This window comes from Artemia sp. Qi Xiang Cuo, chromosome 19 (genome assembly GCF_049724085.1).
Source record: "Artemia sp. Qi Xiang Cuo chromosome 19, ASM4972408v1, whole genome shotgun sequence".
In the NCBI taxonomy this organism is placed as follows: Eukaryota; Metazoa; Arthropoda; class Branchiopoda; order Anostraca; family Artemiidae; genus Artemia; species Artemia sp. Qi Xiang Cuo.
In genome coordinates, this window is record NC_142812.1 from 22,931,581 (window position 1) to 22,955,660 (window position 24,080).

General features: G+C 34.1%; 2 protein-coding genes across 3 annotated transcripts in view; both read left to right on the plus strand.

Moving 5' to 3' along the window:
• LOC148940617 (protein SpAN-like) overlaps window positions 1-24,080 on the plus strand; it is a 278,317-nt gene that overhangs the window by 211,099 nt on the left and 43,138 nt on the right. The gene's annotated exons all lie outside the window — the stretch shown is intronic.
• Window positions 1,315-23,339, plus strand: LOC148940620 (small COPII coat GTPase SAR1A-like). Its single transcript, XM_089105025.1, has 3 exons — window positions 1,315-1,405; window positions 20,783-21,018; window positions 23,068-23,339. The coding sequence occupies exons 1-3, from the start codon at window positions 1,315-1,317 to the stop codon at window positions 23,182-23,184; spliced, it is 444 nt and encodes a 147-aa protein (XP_088961151.1). The 3' UTR covers window positions 23,185-23,339.

Below are 24,080 nucleotides of genomic sequence, written 5' to 3' on the forward strand. Positions count from 1 at the left end.
TAAAATTCAAATTCAAAACGACCAAAAATTACCATTAAAGAATTAATGAAACCCAAAACGAACAGAACTTAAATAAACAATCATAGCAAAAAAACATACAACAAGTATTGACATAAAGGAATAAATAGATCTTAAAGTGATTATTGATTAGATTGAATATGAAAATAAAGATTAAAACGAAAAAAAAAATTCTTTATTAAGTATAAATGAAACTTAAAACAAACAGAAGTTAAATAAAACAATCAATGCAAACAAACATACAATAGTTAATATTATAAATTAATAAAAAAAAATCTTAAAACGAGTAAAACTTAAATTGAATGTGCAAATCAAGCTTGAAATGAACAAAAATAATTACAGACAAGAGTTTGGGTATCACCTCTTTCTTTCACTGTAAAAGTCTAAAACCTCCTGTGTCATTGGTATATTTTCAAAATGAGTCTCTCATACAAGAGTTGAAACAAAATTTTTGTAAGTTATGTAATATTAAAATAACCTTTTCAAAAATCAATCGAACACGAAATCTTTCACAAATATTGGTTTTTTATCAGTTGATGTGACTATGCTGTTGCTATCTCATAAATGAAAACGAAATATATTTTAGATATACGATTATTCTTGTATTTCTTAGGTCTGGATTGGGTGGTGTAGATGTATTAATAGAGATGGGTGCTCTTACGTCAAAAATTTGTCACCACTGGTTCGACACATTTCCCACCCGACGTCTTTGCGAGGTTACTTTCCCAGCTGCTTCTGCAAACTCTGGAATTGCTTTTGTTCCAGGGTGGATTACTGGGGAAGCTGTTTAAAACTTGGTTTATTGGGCTCTAAACTGGGACATTTCTAAAGGGGGATTAGAGGGGGTAAGCGCCTTGGACGACAAGCCCGGTTGGTCGCTATAAGCTTAATTTGTAATATTTTGGGGCAGCAATTGCAATATTGACAGTTTTGACGGTGCGACATAGCCTTAATACAGCAACATTTTCAATTTCTCCCGTAAATGCTGGCAAAAACTAAAATTTGTCGATTGACCTGAATGGACCATTAATCCGACAATTAACGCACTGTAGGCCATCTATTTTCAACTACGCACAAGGCTTCATTACCATCATTTCTATTTAGATCTTTTTTATTTACTTTCCTTTGAAAAAGATTTTAGGAATTTCCCCACAAATTAGAAGGTTTGATATGAAAAAAGCTTAGGAAGCTTCAAGATATTTTGATTTTACAGTCTTTTGGCTTATTTTCGTATTCTGTGACCCATTTGACATTACCTTAAATCGCACTTGCTAGCGATAGGACATAAATCTGTTTATGCAACCTTGGCCTTCCCTTCTGTCTAAGCTCAATATTAAGACTGTCTTTGGGCCTATGTTTACCTTTTTCTGCTCTTGCCACCATGGATGTAGCTAAGTATTCTTCTTATTGGTTGAAGGAGGGTAAATTTTTACCAAATCATAGGCCTATTGACTTACAAATAAAATGAACATACCATGTAATGCCTTTTTTTATGCTCTTTCCAGTTTTGTTGGAAATAAATTTTACCCCCACCCCTGTACATACCAATTCATTGTATATATTTGCATATTAGAGGGGTTAGGGGCAAATTTTATTTCTGATGTAAATGGGAGGTAAGTTTAAACTTTACCCCCCCCTTAATATGCAAATATAGGTAAATATTTACCAAATCATATTATTGACTTGCAAACAAAGTGAATATACCACTTGATGCCTTTTTTCTGCTCTTTACAGATAGAATAATCATTTTTGTCAGAAATGAATTTTAGCCCTTGCCCCTAGGCTATATATACCAATTCAGGGTATATATTTGCACATTAGGGGGGTGAGGCTAATTTTAATTCTGATGTAAATGAGAGACAAGTTTAAACTTTTCCCCCGCCCCCTAATGTACAAATAGAGGTAAATATTTAGCAAATCATACACTATTATTAACTTACAAATAAAGTTAATATACCACTCAATGCCTTTTTTATGCTCTTTATGGATATAATAATCATTTTTGTCAGAAATGAATTTTAGCTCCCATCCCTATATATACCAATTCAGGATATATATTTGCACATTAGGGGGGTGGGAGTAATCTTGTTTCTGATGTAAATGAGATATAAGTATAAACTTTCCCCCCCCCCCCCTAATGTACACATATATACCCAGAATTGGTATAGGGATAGGGGCTAAAATTTATTTTAAACAAAAATGATTATTATATCCATAAAGAGCATAAAAAAAGGCGTCTAGTGGTATATTCACTTTATTTGTAAGTCAATAATATGATTTGGTAAATATTTACCCAAATATATACCCTGAATTGGTATACTTAGGGCTGGGGGTTGAAATTCATTTCCAACAAAAATGATTATTATATTTGGAAAGAGCATAAAAAAGGGATTGAGTGATATATTCAATTTATTCCTAAGTCAATAATATGATTTGGTAAAAATTTACCATATTGTGTCAAAAGCTTACATCTTGTGGGTTAGAGAGGATGAGGTAGGCTAACTGTCATTATATCAAAAGACTATATTTTCCTTAGGTGTTGTCAACCATAAGAAACATGCATTCCCTAGCAACGGTCCCAGATATATCTCTAGGATGGGCCTATGTTTAAAACAAAAAGAATACTCCCACACTAAAATAATGAATTCTTATTTTATGGCATGCAACTTGTTTCCATGCCTGTTAATAGATTAGCCTAATGTTTATATTAACAGACTATTCAGGCAGCTAAGAAATAAAATTACCTGTATAGTCAGGATTGCATCCTGAATTCAAATTTTATATTCATTTGCATCAGAAATAAACTTTACTCCCACCACTATATATACCAATTCAGGGTTATATATTTGCATATTGAAGGTAGGGGGAGGGTTTTGGTAAAGTTCAAACTTACCTTTATAGTCAGAATAGCATCTGGGGAGGGGCATGCTGCCCCTACAAAATCTTTGGCATTCAGTAAAATTCTAACCAATGACAAAAATTTTGCAAAATTGCCTAAAATTTAGCAAAATTCTTGATTTCAGCACAAAATTTTTCATAGATCAGGCAGTGATTTGGTAAAATTTGCAAAGATTGCCCCCCCCCCCCTCAATGAAATGAGTCTCAGAATGCCTCTGCATCTTGAATCCAAATTTAACATTCATTTGCATCAGAAATAAACTCTAGCTCCCCCCTTAATTTCCAAATATATACCCTGAACTGGTATATATAGGGATAGGGGCAAAGTTCATTCCTGATGCAAATGAATGTTAAATTTGCTGCTTATGCTTTATATGCTATAAACGGTAAAATTCTACTTTAGTTACTTTTGGCTATCTTGGAAAGGGGTTGGGTTAGGAAAATGAAACTTTCAGGGATGTATGTACATGCTTAGGTATGTCCCGGGAAGGTACTTTGAAGTACTTACCTCCACTCCTCCCCCCCTCTATATAATGATAAATTACTGCACATTACTAGTTGTTTTAACTCATATTTCATCCTATATTACTATCATAATTATAAATCACTGCTTACCTTAGACAACTTCAGCTTTTAACCTTGTTCATTAAAATTTATTCCAAAATCCTATTTAAATCCTAAACCATTTAATTTCCTATCCTTGCTGACTATTCTCATGGTATAATAAAACCAGGTTTGTTGTGATTTCACAACTGCTTATCAGAAACCCTTACCCTTGAGGGTAGCAGGCACATGCCATAAACCTCTGTGGTGATAAGACCATTTAAACTTTATTAATTAGGGGAAGGATTCGACAAGAGAGACCAGTAAAAATAACCTAATCATTTTTAGAGGACAAATTATGTCATGGGAAGATGTTTTTGAAATCCCTCTTCCACCCAAACTCAAAATTTTCTAAAATTGTACTTCAGAAGCTTTTAAAGTATTTCTAAAGTACTAAAAGATAGAGTGCTAAGAACATCAGAATCAACTTCAGAGGAGACGTTATATCATGGGAAGAGGTTTTTAAAATCCCCCTTCCCCCCAAACTCAAAATTTTCCAAAATTCTACTTTAGAAGCTTTTAAAATATTTCTAAAGCATTAATAGATAGAGTGCTAAAAACATCAGAATCGACTTCAGAGAACACGTTATATCACGGGAAGAGGTTTTTAAAATCCCCCTTCCCTCCAAACTCAAAAATTTCCAAAATTTTACTTTAGAAGCTTTTTTAAATATTTCTAAAGCACTAATAGATAGAATGCTACAAAAACCAGAATCGACTTCAGAGGACAAATTATGTTATGGGAATATGTTTTTGAAATCCCCCTTACCCCCAAACTCAAAATTTTCAAAAATTATACTTAAGAAACTTTTTTAAATATTTCTAAAGCTCTAAGACATAGAATGCTACAAACCCAATAATCGACTTTAGAGTACAAGTTGTGTCATGGGAAGATGTTTTTGAAATCCCCTTCCCCCCAAACTCAAAATTTTCCAAAATTCTACTTTAGAAGCTTTTTAAATATTTCTAAAGCATTAATAGATAGAGTGCTAAAAACATCAGAAGCAACTTCAGAGAACACGTTATATCACGGGAAGAGGTTTTTAAAATCCCCCTTCCCTCCAAACTCAAAAATTTCCAAAATTTTACTTTAGAAGCTTTTTTAAATATTTCTAAAGCACTAATAGATAGAGCGCTACAAGTTTCAGAATCGACTTCAGAGGACACATTATATCACAGGAAGAGGTTTTTAAAATCCCCCTTCCCCCCTAACTCAAAATTTTATTTTAGAAGCTTTTTAAATATTTCTAAAGCACTAATAGATAGAGTGCTATAAACATCAGAATCGACTTCAGAGGACACGTTATATCACGGGAAGATATTTTTGAAATCCTCCTTCCCCCCAAACTCAAAATTTTCCAAAATTCTACTTAAGAATGTTTTTAAATATTTCTAATTCACTAAGATATAGATCTCTAAAAAGATCGGAATTGACTTTAGAGGGAAATTTATGTTTTTGAAAGATTTTCTTGTAATCCACCTTCCCCCCAGACTCAAAACTTAAAAAAAATTTACATTAGTAGCTTTTAAATATTTCTAAGTCACTAATATACAGAGCGCTATAAATATCAGAATCGACTTCAGAGGACAAATTATGTTATGGGAAGATGTTTTTGAAATCCCCCTTTCCCCCCAAACTCAAAATTTTTCAAAATTGTTACTTTAGAAACTTGTTTAAATATTTCTAAAGCGATAAGACATAGAGCATTACAAACAACAGAATCTACTTCAGAGGACAAATTATATGATGGGAAGATGTTTTTGAAATCCCCCATCCCCACAAACTCAAAATTTTCCAAAATTATAATTTAGAAGCTTTTAAAATATTTCTAAAGCACTAATAGATAGAGCGCTATAAATATCAGAATCGACTTCAGAGGACAAATTATGTTATGGGAAGATGTTTTTGAAATCCCCCCTTCCCCCCAAACTCAAAATTTTTCAAAATTGTTACTTTAGAAAATTGTTTAAATATTTCTAAAGCGCTACGACATAGAGCATTACAAATATCAGAATCGACTTCAGAGGACAAATTATGTTATGGGAAGATGTTTTTGAAATCCTCCTTCCCCCCAAACTCAAAATTTTCCAAAATTCTACTTTAGAAGCTTTTAAAATATTTCTAAAGCACTAATAGATAGAGCGCTACAAATATCAGAATTGACTTCAGAGGACAAATTATGTTATGGGAAGATGTTTTTGAAATCCCCCTTCCCCCCAAACTCAAAATTTTCAAAAATTCTAATTTAGAGGCTTTTTAAATATTTCTAAAGCACTAATAGATAGAGCGCTACAAATATCAGAATCGACTTCAGAGGACAAATTATGTTATGGGAAGATGTTTTTGAAATCCCCCTTCCCCCCTAACTCAAAATTTTATTTTAGAAGCTTTTTAAATATTTCTAAAGCACTAATAGATAGAGTGCTAAAAACATCAGAATCGACTTCAGAGGACACCTTATATCACCGGAAGATGTTTTTAAAATCCCCCTTCCCCCCAAACTCAAAATTTTCCAAAATTTTACTTTAGAAGCTTTTTTAAATATTTCTAAAGCACTAATAGATAGAGCACTACAAATTTCAGAATCGAATTCAGAGGACATGTTATATCATGGGAAGAGGTTTTTAAAATCCCCCTTCCCCCCAAACTCAATATTTTCCAAATTTATACTTTAGAAGATTTTAAAATATTTCTAAAGCACTAATAGATAGAGTGCTACAAACATCAGAATCGACTTCAGAGGACACGATATATCACGGGAAGAGGTTCTTAAAATCCTCCTTCCCCCAAAACTCAAAATTTTCCAAAATTCTACTTGGGAAGCTTTTTAAATCTTTGTAAAGCGCTACTACATAGAGCGCTACAAATATCAGAATCGACTTTAGAGGACAATTTATGCCATGGGAAGATGTTTTTGAAATCCCCCTTCCCCCCTAACTCAAAATTTTCCAAAATTTTATTTTAGAAGCTTTTTAAATATTTCTAAAGCACTAATAGATAGAGTGCTAAAAACATCAGAATCAACTTCAGAGGACAGGTTATATCACGGGAAGAGGTTTTTAAAATCCCCCTTCCCCCCAATCTCAAAATTTTCCAAAATTCTACTTTAGAGGCTTTTTAAATATTTCTAAATCACTAATAGATAGAGCGCTACAAATATCAGAATCGACTTCAGAGGACAAATTATGTTACGGGAAGATGTTTTTGAAATCCCCCTTCCCCCCTAACTCAAAATTTTCCAAAATTTTATTTTAGAAGCTTTTTAAATATTTCTAAAGCATTCCAAAATTCTACTTTAGAAGCTTTTTAAATATTTCTAAAGCACTAATAGATAGAGCACTACAAATATCAGAATGGACTTCAGAGGACAAATTATGTTACGGGAAGATGTTTTTGGAATCCCTCTTCCCCCCAAACTCAAAATTTTCCAAAATTCTACTTTAGAAGCTTTTTAAATATTTCTAAAGCATTAATAGATAGAGTGCTAAAAACATCAGAATCGACTTGAGAGGACACGTTATATCATGGGAAGAGGTTTTAAAATCCCCCTTCCCTCCAAACTCAAAAATTTCCAAAATTTTACTTTAGAAGCTTTTTTAAATATTTCTAAAGCACTAATAGATAGAGCGCTACAAGTTTCAGAATCGACTTCGGAGGACACGTTATATCAAGGGAAGAGGTTTTTAAAATCCTCCTTCCCCCCAAACTCAAAAATTTCCAAAATTTTACTTTAGAAGCTTTTTTAAATATTTCTGAAGCACTAATAGATAGAGCACTACAAATTTCAGAATCGAATTCAGAGGACATGTTATATCACGGGAAGAGGTTTTTAAAATCCCCATTCCCCCCAAACTCAAAATTTTCCAAAATTCTACTTTAGAAGCTTTTTAAATATTTCTAAAGCACTAATAGATAGAGTGCTAAAACATCAGAATCGACTTCAGAGGACACGTTATATCACGGGAAGATGTTCTTAAAATCCTCCTTCCCCCCAAACTCAAAATTTTCCAAAATTCTACTTTAAAAGCTTTTTAAATATTTGTAAAGCGCTAAGACATAGAGCGCTACACACATCAGAATCGACTTTAGAGGACAATTTATGTCATGGGAAGATCTTTTTGAAATCCCCCTTCCCCCAAACTCAAAAATTTTCCAAAATTGTTACTTTAGAAACTTGTTTAAATATTTATAAAGTGATAAGTCATAGAGAGTTAAAAACAATAGAATCCACTTTAGAAGACACTTCAAGTTATGGGAAGATATTTTTTAAATCCCCCTGCCCCCCAAACTCAATTTTCCAAAATTGTTACTTTATAAAATTTTTTAATGATTTCTAAGGAGAAAGGACATATAGCGTTACAAACATCACAATCAACTGTAGAAGACAATTCATGTCATGGGAAGATGTTTTGAAATCCCCCTTCCCCCCAAACTCAAAATTTTCCAAAATTGTTACTTTAGAAACTTGTTTAAATATTTCTAAAGAGCTAAGACATAGAGAGTTACAAACATCACAATCAACTTGAGAAGACAATTTATGTCATGGGAAGATGTTTTTGAAATCCCCCTTCGCCCCAAACTCAAAATTTTGTAAAATTCTAGCCTTCTTTTTCGGGGGGGGAGGGGGGTATTTTCCCCAGGGCGTAAAGTAGTTGGACAGTTTGAAGTCAGAAAATAATTATATTTAGGTAATAGGGCCACTAAAAAATTATAGAAGAATAGCGAGGTATCTGGAAATGTTGTTAACTCAAAAAAAAAAAGAACATTCTTGTATAAAGTAAATGCAATCATTCATTTAAGTTTTATTTTTTTTGAACAAACATCAGTGCTGACTCGAAAGCATTACGGTTTCTGCCAAAGTTAAATTTCTTCAACATGGGACTAAACAAGCCGAATGATTCAATTTTCTAATGTCGAGGCTGTCTTAGAGTTGTATAATAACCATAGCATGTTATTGAGAAGCAGGAATTGTGATAACTGTGGCCAGATTTGCGTAAAATATAGAAATTCGTTTTGTTACCAGAAGTATAGGCTTATACCTATCCGAGGTGGCCGCAAATATTCTCAGGTAAAGTGTAATTTTTCAAAATCGGTCTATGACAAAACATGGATTGCTGGTTCACACCTTTCTCTACTAGAAAATTTTTGTTTTTTGATGATTTGGCTTTAAATACTACCTCCAAGGGAGAATTTCATGATCAAAAATGTTCTTTGTTGTAAAAAAAAACATTGCGGATTGGAGCCAGTTCTACAGAGAGGTTTGTCTGTAAATATGTCATTCAAACTCCGCTCCTTTGGAAGGAGAAGGAGTCATTGTTGAGATAGATGAAGCCAAATTTGGGAAGCGTAAATATAATCGTGGTCGGATTGTTGCAAATAGCTTGGGTATTTGGTGGAATAGAGCGAGGAACTGGTAATTCATTCATGGTTTCTGTGCCAGATAGAAGTAGTGCCACGTTGTTGGGAATTATCCAAAACCGAATCCTGCCAGGGACAACAATTATCAGTGACTGTTGGAGGGCCTACGATTGCCTGGCTAGCCAGGGCTATTAGCATTTACACGTCAACTACAGCATAATTTTTGTTGACGCTGCAACAGGTGCTCACACACAAAACATCGAAAGACACTGGCTTGAAGTTCGAGAAAATATACCCAAATATGGCAGAAGAGAAGAACATATGGAAGGATATCTAGCAGAGCACTATTTCAAAAAAAATATTCAATCTCCTCGAGAATGCACCATTTCATGAAACATATATCGGAGCTTTATAACCCCAACTAATTTGTTTTTTATGGGTATTATTTTCTAGTTAATTTTTAAAACGTAACAGAAAATATGGCAATTTACGATATCTAACCGCATTTGTTCTTAAAGAAATCCAAATGTTTTTTTTTTCCAAATAGTTTAGTGTAGCAATCTTCAGTCTGGAAGCTAAGAGACGTTATTGATGTGTAACTCGGGAGGGGGAGAGAGGGGGCGGAAGTAAATATTTAACTATAGAATAATCGGTACTTGTGCATTATAAATAACCCACCACCATACACAAAAGAAGTTAAGTTTGGTTGCTGCCAATGAAATAAAATAAAATAGGACGAATATAATAGTTTAGAAACAAATTTGGGCTACATATTTGCTCATGAGGGGGTGGGGGTAAATTATAGCATATATTAAATACGTAACCTAACCTAGGTACCTTTTTCCCTTCCTAAACCCAAAAAAACATCAGTTTAAATATTGTAAACGCAATAAGAAATCACGCTTTTTGATCCATTTGTCTAACAAATACCCATTTGTCTGGTTTCCTTGTACAGTCTATAGCGGTGGGTTATTTATAATGCACAAGTACCAAATAATCTATATTCGTTTTGATTATTTTTTTTTGGAAACCCCTTAACATTTTGAGTTGGGTAACCACATAAAACATATTCAAATAGCTTAATCCTAGCATAATGTTGAAAAATTTGCTTTTTTTTTACATCCACGATTCAAAATATGTAGAAAATGCTGGAATTTATATAAAAATTTTCTTTCGAGGGTGGAAAGGTTAGCTACAAGGGGATTTGATAGCGGGGGGGGGGGGGGGGCGGGGACTAAATAGGTTGAGTCACAAGTTCGAACCTTAAGACATACAGGGGTTTGGAGGTACTGTTGGGGGGCTGCCGCCCCCCAAACCCCTGCTTTTGCAGCCTTTAAAAAAAAAAAAGTTTTTTAAACTGAAAGTAAGGAGCAACATTAAAACTTAAAACGAACAGAAATTATTCCATATATGAAAGGGTCTTTCTCCTCCTCAACGCCTCGCTCTTTACGCTAAAGCTTGACTTTATCACAACTCTATTTTTGTTAAACAATAAAAACCTCTAGAGTAAAGAGCGAGGTAATGAGGAAGGGACAGCCCCTTTCATATACGAACTAATTTCGCCTTGTTTTAATTTTTAACGTCATTCCTTATTTTCAATTAAAAAAACTTGTTTTTTTATCTAACGGCTGCAAAAGCGGGAGTTTGGGGGGTGGCAGCCCCCCCAACTGTACCTCCTAACCCCTGTCCGTTTTATTGTTCGAACTTGTGACTCAGCCTGTTTAACTCTTTAAAAACGTAGTTTTTTCAAATAATTTCTGAACGTTTTGTGTCTTAGCACTTTACAAATATTTAAAAAAGCTTCTAAAGTAAAATCTTGGAAAATTTTGAGTTTGGTGGGAAAGCGGATTGTAAAAACCTCTTCTCGTGATATAACGTGTCCTCTGAAGTCGATTCTGATGTTTTTAGCACTCTATCTATTAGTGCTTTAGAAATATTTAAAACGCTTCTAAAGTAGAATTTTGGAAAATTTTGAGTTTGGGGGGAAGGGGATTTCAAAAACATCTTCCCATAACATAATTTGTTCTCTAAAGTCGATTCTGATATTTATAGCGCTCTATCTATTAGTGCTTTAGAAATATTTAAAAAGATTGTAAAGTAGAATTTTAGAAATTTTTGCGTTTGGGGGGAAGAGGGATTTCAAAAACATCTTCCCATAACATAATTTGTCCTCTGAATTTGATTCTACCTCCCCCCCCCCCCTAATGTGCAAATATATACCCTGAATTGGTATATATGGGAGTGGGGGTAAAATTCATTTCTGGCAAAAAATATTATTATATTTGGAAAGGGCATAAAAAAAGGCATCAAGTGGTATATTCACTTTATTTGTAAGTCAATAATATAATTTGGTAAAAATTTACCCTTTTCTGTTTTAATGTTCTTCACAAGGCTGAAAAATCTCTTAACATCAGTTAGAAAAGGGCAAACTGAGTAAATACCTAACCACCAATAGAAAATTCCCAAACTGAGGTGTCCCAGCTGGAAAATGAAACTCAGGGGTGGGTTGACAGGCTAAAGTATGTCCTGGGAAGGTATTTTCAAGTACCTACTTCCACTCCTCCCTCTAGAGGGTCCTGAAATTTGCCTACATGCCAATTTCTATAGAAATTAAAATTTCTATACCTATTGAAATTTTAGCAAAACATTTTACCTTAATTTTCAGTTATCAGTTTCTTTTTCTCTGGCTTCAGTTCTGAAAATCCAATTCCTGTTATTTTAGTAGAATTTTCAGCCATATCAATGTTTTTTCTTCAAAATTTAGGAAATGTGTTTGCATATCTTTAAAGCCTTATAAATTGGTATTGGGCAAAGTTGTGAAGCTGAAAACAATTTTGCTGTACTTCATTTAAACAGAATATTTATTTTGCAAGGTTTCACTTAAAAGCACACAGATTTGTTAAAGGTCATCAAAGGTCAGGACCCTCTAGAGGGGGAAGGAGTAGAAGTAGGTACTTGAAAATACCATCCTGGGACATACTTTAGCCTTTAGACCCATCCCTGAAAGTTTCATTTTCCTAACCTAACCCCTTTCCAAGATAGCCAAAAAGTAGCTAAAATAGAATTTTACCAAAACTAAAAGGGCTAGAACATTTCTAGATCACTCATTTTGTAGAATAATAGATTTCCTACAAAATTCATAAATAAAAAATAATACCTTGTGCAGGCAAATTTTCAAGATAGATCAATATTATTTCCAAAATGCTATAAATTATGTTATTGTTTTTGTTGATTTTTAGGTAATTAAACCTGAATGGCAAAAGATAAAACTATTTTGAAAAGGAATATTGACCTTTATTGAATTTCCTGTGATTGAGCTTTAGCTGAGTAGTTTTGGAGCAGTTTGAAATTTTTTATTGGTTTTAATGGAATTTTGGTCAGTTGAGATAGATTTTCAGGGAATTTGGAGAAATGGGTATGATGCACCCCCTTGTTGACTATATAAAATTGATTTTTTGTATTCAGCATGATTAATGACATCAGATTGTGTTCTCAAACCTTCTGCTGCTTGCTGATTGCCCAAAACCTGAAATATCAACAGTTTTCTTGTGCAGCTCCCTGACTATAAATTTCGTGATTCATGGAAATATTCATTTTTTTCTGGCAAGAGGTCAAAAATCCAGTTTGTCCTGCAAAATTTGGGCAAGTGGAAACGCTGGAGTGTAGGCTTTCCCTTGGCCCTGGCACACGGTAGGCTTGTATATATTTGATTCTTGTAGCCTATAACAGGCTAACATAGTCACTGCATCATTTTTTTTAGTTTAAACCATGAGGTGTCAAATCAGCAAAATTAATTGTGTTCTGGTATGAATTCAATTCCTCCTTGCTGTGGTACTTGTCTATTATATAAAGCACACTTGGGAAGTGAAGTTTGGTGAATGCTAATGAAATAAAACAATTAGGATGAAAATATAATAGTTTAGAAACGAATTTGGGATGTATATTTGTACATTACGGGGGGGGGGTGTAAGTGGGGCTATAGCATATATTAAATATGTAACCTAAACAAACCTATTTTAATCGAACCAAACCTATTTAACCTAATACAAAAAATTATGAAAATAGCATACTTTGATAGCAAAATTATGAAAAATACAACTTAAAAATATGCTACCTGAATGCAGAAATGTCCTTAAGAATCAAATTAAAATGAACTTGGTCTTCTGCCTTTGCTGCTGCCTAACACATGTACTCAACTAAGTGTGAAGGTAAATGATGGTGGGATGTACCTTGGTGCTGTTTATTCTTCCACTTTGCAGTGCCCCACATTCTCTCTACTTTTTGGGTAGAGGTGCTGGTTTCTGGGTTGACAGAATTATTTTTGTGGTACACTTTCAAATGAGTGAAACCTGCTTGTTCCAGCTCAGCTGTGTTGTAGCCCTTCCAACAATCAAGAAATGATTCTTGAACATCCATGTTGAAGAATTGCGTCCTCAAGAATTACGTTAATAATGAACTTTTCTTTGTCTTTGAGACAGTCAGCCGATGCCGAAGCTCCAAATCTAATATTTCACAGATGACCTTCACAATTTTCCTAATAAAGTATTCTTTTTTCATCATATTTTGTTGTCACCAAACTTAACTTCTCAGATGTGTTTTATATAATAGACAAGTATCCTCCTTGTTAGTACACCAAATAATTCCCCATTTTACAGGACTTGTTTTCTTCTGGTACATTTTGTAATTCTCACTGTTGCTTCTCTTCTAATTGCAGATTGTGTTGTCCACCCTTTTCATTTCATAGATGCCAAAATAACTTGTTTCATATCTTTTTCCCAGTCATTATATTTTCTTTTAATTACACTGTTATATTATTCATTAGCAACCAGGAATGTTCCAGTGCCTATGTCCTCTGAAATATTTTAATTAGGCATTGGCATAGTGTAAAATCATTTTATCCTTCCTGTGCATCTTTGCAGATGCTAAAGCAACACTTCTTCATCCTAGAGTGAAAAATCAGCAATTCAATTGAATTAAGTAATTCTGGCATGAATTAAATTCCTTCTTCCTGTTTATTTTTCACAGACTTACTCTAAAGTAACCTATTCCTTCATGTCATCATATCTTGCTTCTCTTCAAAGTAGCAGGTTTTGTTGTGCAATATTTTCCTTTACATTTCAATGTGATTTTTGCAGCTCCTTGTTCTATGCCTTTTTCTTTAGCTGTTCTGTCATTTGTCATCTTGTGTAATTTTGCATCCATCATTCCTTCTAAAACTGGCCACTCCTAAGGGGGAAAAGATGTAATTTTTGTTCTTGAAATATACATAAAAATGATGCCACTCAGATGAATTTTGTCCATAAAAAGGCTCTAAGTTTTCTCAAACTAGTGACCTATCTAAATTGTCCTTTCAGGCCAGAATATCCCAGGGTTGCAGTTTAAAAAAAAATCTGGAGCTGTTTTTGATAAAAAATTTATAATTAAGTAAAATAGCTATTAAAGGCAAGGAAAATAATAATGACTACTCCTGAATCAGCTACAAATGGTAGTTCTCTTTCACTAGAGAATTCTTTTTAGAAACATATTTTTAAACTTTGGTTACTGGACTGTTTAAGCTTTTTTGGCTCCATTAAGGGCTCAAAATATAATTACCTTTAGAAACAATTGTTGATTTATGAAAGAGCATAACAAAGGTATCAGGTGATGTATTTGACCTTAGCTAAATTATGCTGAAAACTGCAAACTTACTGTAAAATGTATGCACATTTAGAACCTGAATCCTAATATAACCTTCATTTGCGTGGAGAATGAGCTTTAATCCCCCCTCCTAATGTGTAGATATGTATCTTGAGTTGTAAATATGACCAACATTTTCATATGTCACTTTTCTTCAAATTGATCTAGCAATTTGGCAAAATAATATAAAATCCTGGGCATATACATTTTAGAGTATACATTTGCATATTGAGGGGGGGAATGTGAAATTTATTTGAGAGTTAAATGAATAGCTATCTCATTAGTGAGTTAATCAGAAAATTGCCTCTATTTAGCCTATAGGCTGTAGATCAGATTGTCAAGTTATTATCTATTCATATTTTTAACTTATTTTAAAAAGTAGATTTTTTTTTATTCAATCAATATTCAGCACAATCACTCAGGCTAAACTGGATTGTCTACACAGCATAACCAGTTTAACAACAGCTCAATCGATTGAAAGAACAACATTCTAATGTATATTTTGGGTTATATGTAGGGCTGGATTTAAATCTTTGGTGCCCCTGGGCCTAAACAAATCCCCCAAAATTTGGGGATATTGGAAACCCTGCACAGAAGGCACCTGACAAGCTATTAGCCCATAGTAATGTAAGAGAGAGGTGATACCAAGCTCTCAGCTTGGTTCAGAGCTGTATGAGGGGGAGGGCTGGGCTGTGTAAGTGCTTTCACTTGACCAGCATCATATATCAATGCTTGTCAAGGGAAAAATGGGTGTTTCAGCAGTATTTGTCCTACTGAGATAGGGTAAATTTTCAGTGAATATCAATGCCCCTAAAATGCCAATGCCTTTTAAAGAAACCTTGTTTTTAAAAAGTTGATTTCTTGTCACTTGTTCTTATAAATGAAAACTAAAGGTTTCTTTTGAAGTGTTAGATTTTGGTAAATTTCCAATTAACTTTTTCATATCTATTATTCTTAGTAGTTCAAATTCTGTACCAAATTCACTGTAGCCTGCCATATATCATTAGAAATTAAGGGCAAAAATTTGCCCCATACTGTGATATTTTGCATACAGTGATATCACTTGGTACTAATGTGGAAATAAAACCACTTTACAGTACAATTGCAGTATGCAGCATTTCTCTCAAAATTGCAGTATTATACCACAAAATGCATTATAACTGACAGTACAGGGCTAGGTATGAATTTTTACAAATGTCACTTCAAACCATAAAAAGGGTAGAACTCTAGATTAGGGGCCTTTTGGGAAGTGGAGGGAGATGGGGTATTCCCCCCTAGACTGAAAAATACCTTATTTCATAGCTATTTTCTATTTTAGCTTTGATATATTTAAGCAGCAAGACTGGCTTAGTTTTTTTTTTTTGTTTGTCACCTCATGTGCTTTGTTTTTTTTTTCACAGCTATTAAATATCACTGTACTACTAAAAACCTAAAAATAGTGTCTAGTACACCATGAGAACTACTTTGTCCAAAAAATATATAAAGGAAACTTAGTCACTTGGCTTTAACAACAAGGAAAATTCATTAGATTGAAAAACAAGGAAAGGGGCCACAACCACAATGTTGTGCATTAATAGAATTTCTTTTCCTTCTCTGCAGCGAGCTGGGCTCTGAAACATAGATCTGTTTAATGGCTCAATTTTAAAGGAAATTTCTATAGTGCCTTCTATAGGAAATTATTAAAACATAAAATGTTGTGCCTTCAATTCTCTGATTTTATTCTCTTTCCAAATATCATGGTCATTTTTCAGTAATCACAAAATAAGTTTTTCAAAGAAAAGTAAACAACTTTTAAAACAAGAACTAACAAAAATAAAATAAAATAATCTACAAAGTGTGAAACTACAATAAATCAGCATTGATAAATAAATGAAACTCAAAACAAACAGAAATTACAAAAAATAACAGAGTCAAACTCAAAATGAGCAGAAATTAAAGGGAGTAGGGCTCAAAACACCTGTGTCTTTCCCAGGCCAGAACATAATTTGCACTTTACTGAAAAAAAAATCAATGTTTTTACTTTTATAACTTTAATAAAGCAAATAATATTAACATTTTGATTACTAAATATCAATATATGTATGTTAAATTGACAATGCACATTTTGCACAAGCTTTGCATTTTGTGCACATCGGAGGAGGGATTTTGAATTGAAAGTTAAGTATTTTCCAGTAGAAAAACACTTCCAAGGAATATGCCAATTGCCCTCGAGCCGCTTTAAAAACAATCAAGACCCGACCTAAGGCTGATCACCCGGAAAGAAATGGTGAAAAGAAAAAAACGAGATGTCCCCAAGCTTGTGCAAAATGCACAAGTTTGTGCACAAGCTTTCTCCTACCGGGTCTGGCTGTACTTGCAGTCATCCTTGGTCCTTTAGTCACAGTCACAGGTTCGATCCCCTCTTGTTGGCAGGGAAAATTCAATTCAAGAATTTGAAGATTTGGAATCTGCTATTTTTGGTTATTGAACTTATACAACTTTTGGTTGAGCAGTTATTTTTTGACTTGGTTCATTTTGATACTAAACCCTTCATTTATTAAAATTTATTAATATAATGGTTTTTTTCTGCTCTAGTTTAAGAGAAACGAACGTTGGTTAGTCAAAAACCACTTTATAACTTTTCATTTCCGTTTTAGCTTGCTTTAATTAGCTGTTATTTTTCTTTCATTATTGCTAAAATATTAGGCGAATATAGAATTGATTCTATATTATAGTTAAATTATTTTTTTAAGTAAAGAGTGGCTTCTCTAAAAAGAAAAGAGGCCGATAGAACTAAAAAGGCCCTAGTGCAGAAAACTCTATTTAAAATAACACTTTCTACACTTAGCCGTAAAATAAAAAGTATGAACAAATAATTAATTTTATTATATATATATACCATTACCCAAAATAAAAGACATACAAAGTATAACTGAACCCAAATTTCATTATTAATAATGGTACATTGCTTTGAAAGCATAATTCCTGTTTACCGCGCTAGTCACATCCGGTTTCCTCGAAATGACCATCAATGGTCCCTCTTAACGCGGCCCAGAGGTGGAGTTTTCTCCTACATGGTCTGGCTGTACTTGCAGTCATCATTGGTCCTTTAGTCACAGTCACAGGTTCGATCCATTTTTCAGAGGGGGTGTTATAGAAATTATACAACGATTGTTTGTTCAGTTATTTTTTTGCTTGGTTCATTTTGATACTAATCACTTTCTCAGGAGCTTTCTCCTACATGGTCTGGCTGTACTTTCAGTCATCATTGGTCCTTTAGTCACAGTCACAGGCTCGATCCCCTATTGTTGGCAGGGAAAATTCAATTTAAGAATTTGAAGATTTGGAATTACTTTTTGCAACTTTTTAAGCAAAAGTTGTATAAGTTCAATAACCGAAAATAGCTGATTACAAATCTTCAAGTTATTGACTTGAATTGTCCCTGCCAACAAGAGGTGATCGAACCTGTGACTGTGACTATATGACAAAGGCTGACTTAAAGTACAGCCAGACCAGGTAGGAGAAAGCTCCGTAGAACGTGTTTAGTATCAAAATGAAAGAATTCAAAAAAAAACTGATCAAGCACAAGGTGTATAAGTTCAATAACCAAAAATGGCAGATTCCAAATCTTCAAATTCTTACCTTAAATTACCTTAAATCGCACTTGCTAGCGATATGGACGAGTCCAGTGTCCAGTTCTTAAATTGGACGAGTCCGAGTCCAGTTCTTAAATTGAATTTTCATTTACTGATTATTAAATGCTTAACATTATATTTTATTGCGTTCGCTGCAAGCGTAAATACTTTTTTTTACCACTTTGCTGAACAATTAGTCAATTCTTCACTTTTTAATCTATAATTTCAACCTACTACCATCTTTGACTTTTTAACCAGAAGGCAAGCACATTTGACGCCTCGTATAAAGATATTCTTTTTTCAGTTAACTGCCAACAAGAGGGAATGGAAATTCTACAAGATTCAACAGGTGACAATCCAATGATGACAATCCAAGATTCAACAGGTGACATTCCAATGATGACAATCCAAGATTCAACAGGTGAAAGAAAAAAGAAAGAAACATGCAAGAGAAAGCTCCACGTCTGGGCGGCACTAGGAGGGACCATAGATGGTCATTATGAGGAGAATGGATGCGTAAAACTAGTGCCATAACAGGCATTCTTCTTTCAAAGCAATGTTGTATGTCTTTTATTTTGGGTTGTGGGATAATAACAATTAGTCAAATACCCCCTGCCAACAAGAGGGGATCGAACCTGTGACTGTGACTAAAGGACCAATGATGACTGAAAGTACAGCCAGACCATGTAGGAAATTGAATTTTCCCTGCCAACAAGAGGGGATCGAACCTGTGACTGTGACTAAAGGACCAATGATGACTGCAAGTATCTGATATCAGTTCGTATAATATTTTTTTTTTGTCGCCTGGCAGTTTTTCTTGCAACTACGAATAGGTAAAATTTTAGAGTAGGCTACCGTAGTTGTATAATAGAGGAGCACTCGAAAAAATTCATAGGTAGTAATCACCTTTCTTTTTATCTCTAGAACTAAATTCTATGAATAGGCGGCTCTGAGCCCTCCAATATTTCTTCTTCTTGTGTGATTGTTTGTAAAAGCTTATCTTCTTCAGTGCTTAGTTCACCTATTTCAAACAGCACATAATTAAATTGTTTCAAATACAGAAACACCATCTATGAATAACATTATGTTGTAGTTCTAAAGACGAATTTTTAATTTATTGTATTATTTCAATATGTGGCCAAAATTTCTTCCTCCTCATTTCATTGTCGTTGCTCTGATTTTGGGCCATTCTATTGCTCCTGATCTTTGAATTTTGGAAGAAGTAAATATATTAAACATTACCCTGAAAAATAAGATTAAGTACATATGCTATTAATGATTGATATTTTGGAATTATGTTCTTCAAACCTCTTCTCAAACTTCGTCATTAGGAAGACTGAAATTCAATAAGTATGCAATTTTGATGCTGTTGAGAAATAACCTCCCTCTTTTTTCCGAATCATTTTGAGAGTCACCGAAGTGTTCTTAAAAAGTTGTATTCATACCCAATTAACGTTTAATAGAAATAGAAATTCTTCTATGAACGTGGACTAACAATCAGTATCACCCTTCCCCATTTTTTTAAGCTAAACTTGTTCTTTGTGGAGGGCATAATCGTTACCTATAATGGTTGAAATTTCAATGTAAAGAGGGGGGGGAATGACCGCCCATCATATTATATACAATAATTTCTGTTTGTTTTTAGCTTTAATATCGCTCTTTAACTTCTAGTGTCGACATTTTTGTTTAATTAAAAGACAGAAGTCCGAGTCTGTAAGCTACGGTAAGAGCAGAGTAGTAAAGATGCGTACAGAATGTGAACAATGTGGATGGATTTGAAAAATATGAGGGAGAAGGAAGGGTCTTCAGATTTCTATCACTGGGGAATGGCATGAACCAATTTTGGACTCTTAGTTGTGTATTTGATCTAATTCTACTCCTGTAGGAAGAGGGGGGGGGGGGGGAGGGGTGATATATCTTCAGTTAATTTCAGTTCCATTTGAAATATATTCGTGTTTAAATCTTTTCTCTATCAGCTCAAGCTTTTGCAATGTGACTAACCGGCTTTTTTGTGTGCCAGGTAAATACACAAGTATGAGGTATATGTAGTGGCGGTTCTGACCTCTCTTGCACCCGGGGCAAAGTGGCCACTCCTCCCCTGTCGCCTACAATATTTTCAGGCCAAAATGTTTATGTATTGAAAAAAAATTCTTTTGAGTTTATTGATTAATTAATAATTCATTTCTAATCTATTGTTTAAATTATTTAACTAGTATTAATTATTTTAATTATTGTTTTTAACTATTCTTTATTTTTACTTCGTTTTGTTAATTAATTTATTAAATATTTTCATTAACTAACTGCACCCTCGACTTTATTTTAATAAAAATAAAATTTCAAAAATTGAAAAATGATTATAACTGTTAGATAATTTATTTGAAATTTTACGCCCCTAAAACTAATGCGCCCGGGGCAAGTGCCCCCTCCTCCCCGTAAAACCCCCCGTAAAACCATCTTTGACTGTATCACAATTTTCTATTAAATGTCTCGAATCAAAGAAGGTTGCCCAAAAAACTACGAAAAATTGTAAAAAATGGTTTTTAGTCGTATAAACAGGTTCAAAATGAGAATCCAAAGTGTGAATAAAAGGGGCTCAATATTGTTTTAATTTTAGCAAGAAGAGTGTGGCGGGATTACTTCCCTGCTGTTGATGCCATCGTTTTCTTGATCGATGCTGCAGATCGGGCCCGATTTGAAGAATCAAAACAAGAGTTGGATTCAGTGCTTACTGATGAGACTTTGTCAACAGTTCCCATACTGTTGCTTGGCAACAAAATTGATCGGTCGGATGCAGCGTCAGAGCAGGAGTTGCGATCCGTATTTCAAATTCATCATTTGACTACAGGCAAGGTAAGGCCTTGACGTGACAGTAGTGGTAATTGGAGTTTATGGAAAACATGTCCGCAGACCCAGAGAGTAGAAAGTGCACCTACCCCTCAGTGTAATTTGCATTATCTCCCTCCCCGCTGGAAAATTTTGAAAAAAAAGTACGTGAGAACGCAGGTAAATTCTGACATTGGAGTTGGGGTGGAATGACCTGCTTTTCGTTTGTCCCATGTGGAATTTTAAACGTGATCCATGTATACCCTGAGCAAGGCGGTATCCAGGGAGGGGGGTGGTGGTAGGACGTTTGACCCCCCCCCCCGGAATTTATTCAGACTCATGAAAACGTAACAAAATGCATATAAACGAAGGTTTATTTTGTAACTCCCTCCCCCCAAAGAAATCCTGGATACGTCCTTGAGCCCGAGCAATGTCCGTAGTCCCAGTGGCTTATTAGCCACTTATCACAATAATTCCCTCTCCCAAATATGTTGTCTGTTAAAACCTTCGATGTTTTGTACTCACATATCAAATTAAAGACGCTGTCGTTTATATTTGGTAAACCTTTATTTACCGTTATTTTGGTGAACCGTTATTTTTATTCTTGTTTTATAAACCTAGTCTAACTCGCATTTTAAACTAATGCAGAGGCCAGGTCACACTTGTGAATATCCAAGAGAGAAAGAGAGGGTTTATTTCCAAAGAGTATCTTACGAGCATAGTAGAGATTCTCTCTTCTTCAGTCACTTTAAAAACGGCTTCAAAATTTATGTCTTGTTTTAAATTGATCTATTGTCACAAACTAACCCATTCCGTTTTTATTTATTTATATAATTTATTTAAATTTTCGTTTTTGCCCATTTATGATGCTTCTTATCATTCTATTTTTTTTTTTTTTGTATGTGTTTCAAGTTTTGAACTGTATTTTTTAATGTAATCGTTAACACAATCCTTTTTTTTTTATTCTCAATATTTATAAATGCTTCTCTTGTTCCTAATGATTTTGGCTTGGATTATGCGGCGATTCCGAATGTTTTGATTTTGTTAACGCAAGTTCGGTTATTTTGGAGCTTCTGATAGTCTTTATGAATAGTCTTATTTATGTATTTTGTGTCAATCTATATGTCTATCAAATGGATGTTTAACACAAAATGATATCAAATCCTGGAAATCCCGGCAATTCAAAATTTTTATGTAACTCTCATTTTTGGACTTCATGGTTCTGTAAAATAACCTTCACTTATTTGGTTACACCACATATTTGTATGGTAGCCGACCTCACTCTTAGTTCCAAACACTTCCCCTCACTCCATGATCCATCTTCTCCACAATGCACTAGCTTGTAGATTTACATGGGAAAATAGGCAAAAGTATGGCGCTCCGAAAAATGAAGGGAGATTTGCTAGAAGTTTTCCAGAGAAATTGCCTACAGATTGTTCTGGGTACCCGGCCGACTGACCGCATCTCAAAGAGTAGGCTCTACAAATAGTATAGTTCAACCCCGCTTTCTAGGGGTATAATGAGAGAAAGGTTGAGATGGCTAGGACACTGTCTGCGGATGAAGGATGACAGATTGCCAAAGATTGTCCTTGCCAGCCAACCATCTAAGTCTAGACGAAAAACAGGTGGACGTCGTTTGGGGTGGTAGGATGTTGTAAGGAAAGATCTAACGGAAATAGGAACTTCCTGGGAGGGTGTAAAGAGGGATGCTTTGAATGCATTGGGATGGAGGAGGAGCGTTCGTAGCTGTATTGGCCTCGAGTGGCTCGAGTGGCTTGGTGCTGCGGTTGGTTTTTAGTAGTAGTAGTAGTAGTAGTAGCAGGCTAAAACGATAATTCTAAGCCAAGGAAATTTGCTGTTTAATCCAAAAAACCAAAAATTGATATATTTTGATTTTTTTTTTTTTATCTGGGATATTTACTTGAGGTAAAAATCAAAATAAGCAGTGTATTCTATTATTTCCTTTTTTGCTTGCTTTATAAAATTATATTGTTTACAAATATTATAAATATTATTATATATATTATATTATATAAAATTACAAAAAAATTTATTAAATAGTATGTAAATTTGCAGGGCGCAATGAACAAGAATGATCTCCGAGGCCGACCATTGGAGCTCTTCATGGTTTCTGTTTTGAAGAAAACGGGCTATGGCGAGGCCTTCAGATGGCTCTCGCAGTTCATCGACTAATAAAGTAGCTATGGTGCATGAAGAGCTGAGAAAATACAGCCGTGCTATGGAACTGTGCGTTAGTAGTTTTGTTTCTTGATTTAATGTTTACTCAAAAGGAAATGAAAATAATTTTTGTTCAAGCAAACTCGTCGAAGTAAATATACATACAGCTAGTTTTTGTTATTACATTGAATAAATATCTAAGTTTTATATACAGGGTTTAATATTTACGTGAAACAAGTCAGTTTTGTCTCAAAAGGCTTTCCAATCTCTTAATGTTCTAAATGGTAGTAGAAATGGAAAGCTTCAAGTCTAAAGTTTTGTTAAATAGTCTTTAAAATATAACAGGTCAGTTAAGTCCTATCTTAATTGATTATATTAAGGGTCGTAAGAAATTTGTATCTTAGGAAGCTTGTATACAAATTGCAAAGAGGAAATTCGTCTGGCTTTAGTTCCTGTATAAGATGATTAGAAGACACCAAGCCTTTTTCTTCCTTATTATTTTTGTTATCAGTAAGTATGTAGGACGATTAGAAGAGATGGCACCTTCTTCCCTATTGAGCTTGTAAGCAGAAATAATTCAGCGTGTTTACACTGTTCGTATTAATAACTTGCGCTGTTCGTATTAATCACATTATTGCCTAAAAAGCAAGGATCCTTATTTTCTCCTATTAAGAGGAGCAACTGTATCAACTAAGACATTATTTTAAGACATTATAAAGGTGATTACTACCTATTAATTTTTTCGAGTGCTCCTCTATTATACAACTACGGTAGCCTACTCTAAAATTTTACCTATTCGTAGTTGCAAGAAAAACTGCCAGGCGACAAAAAAAAAAATATTATACGAACTGATATCAGATACTTGCAGTCATCATTGGTCCTTTAGTCACAGTCACAGGTTCGATCCCCTC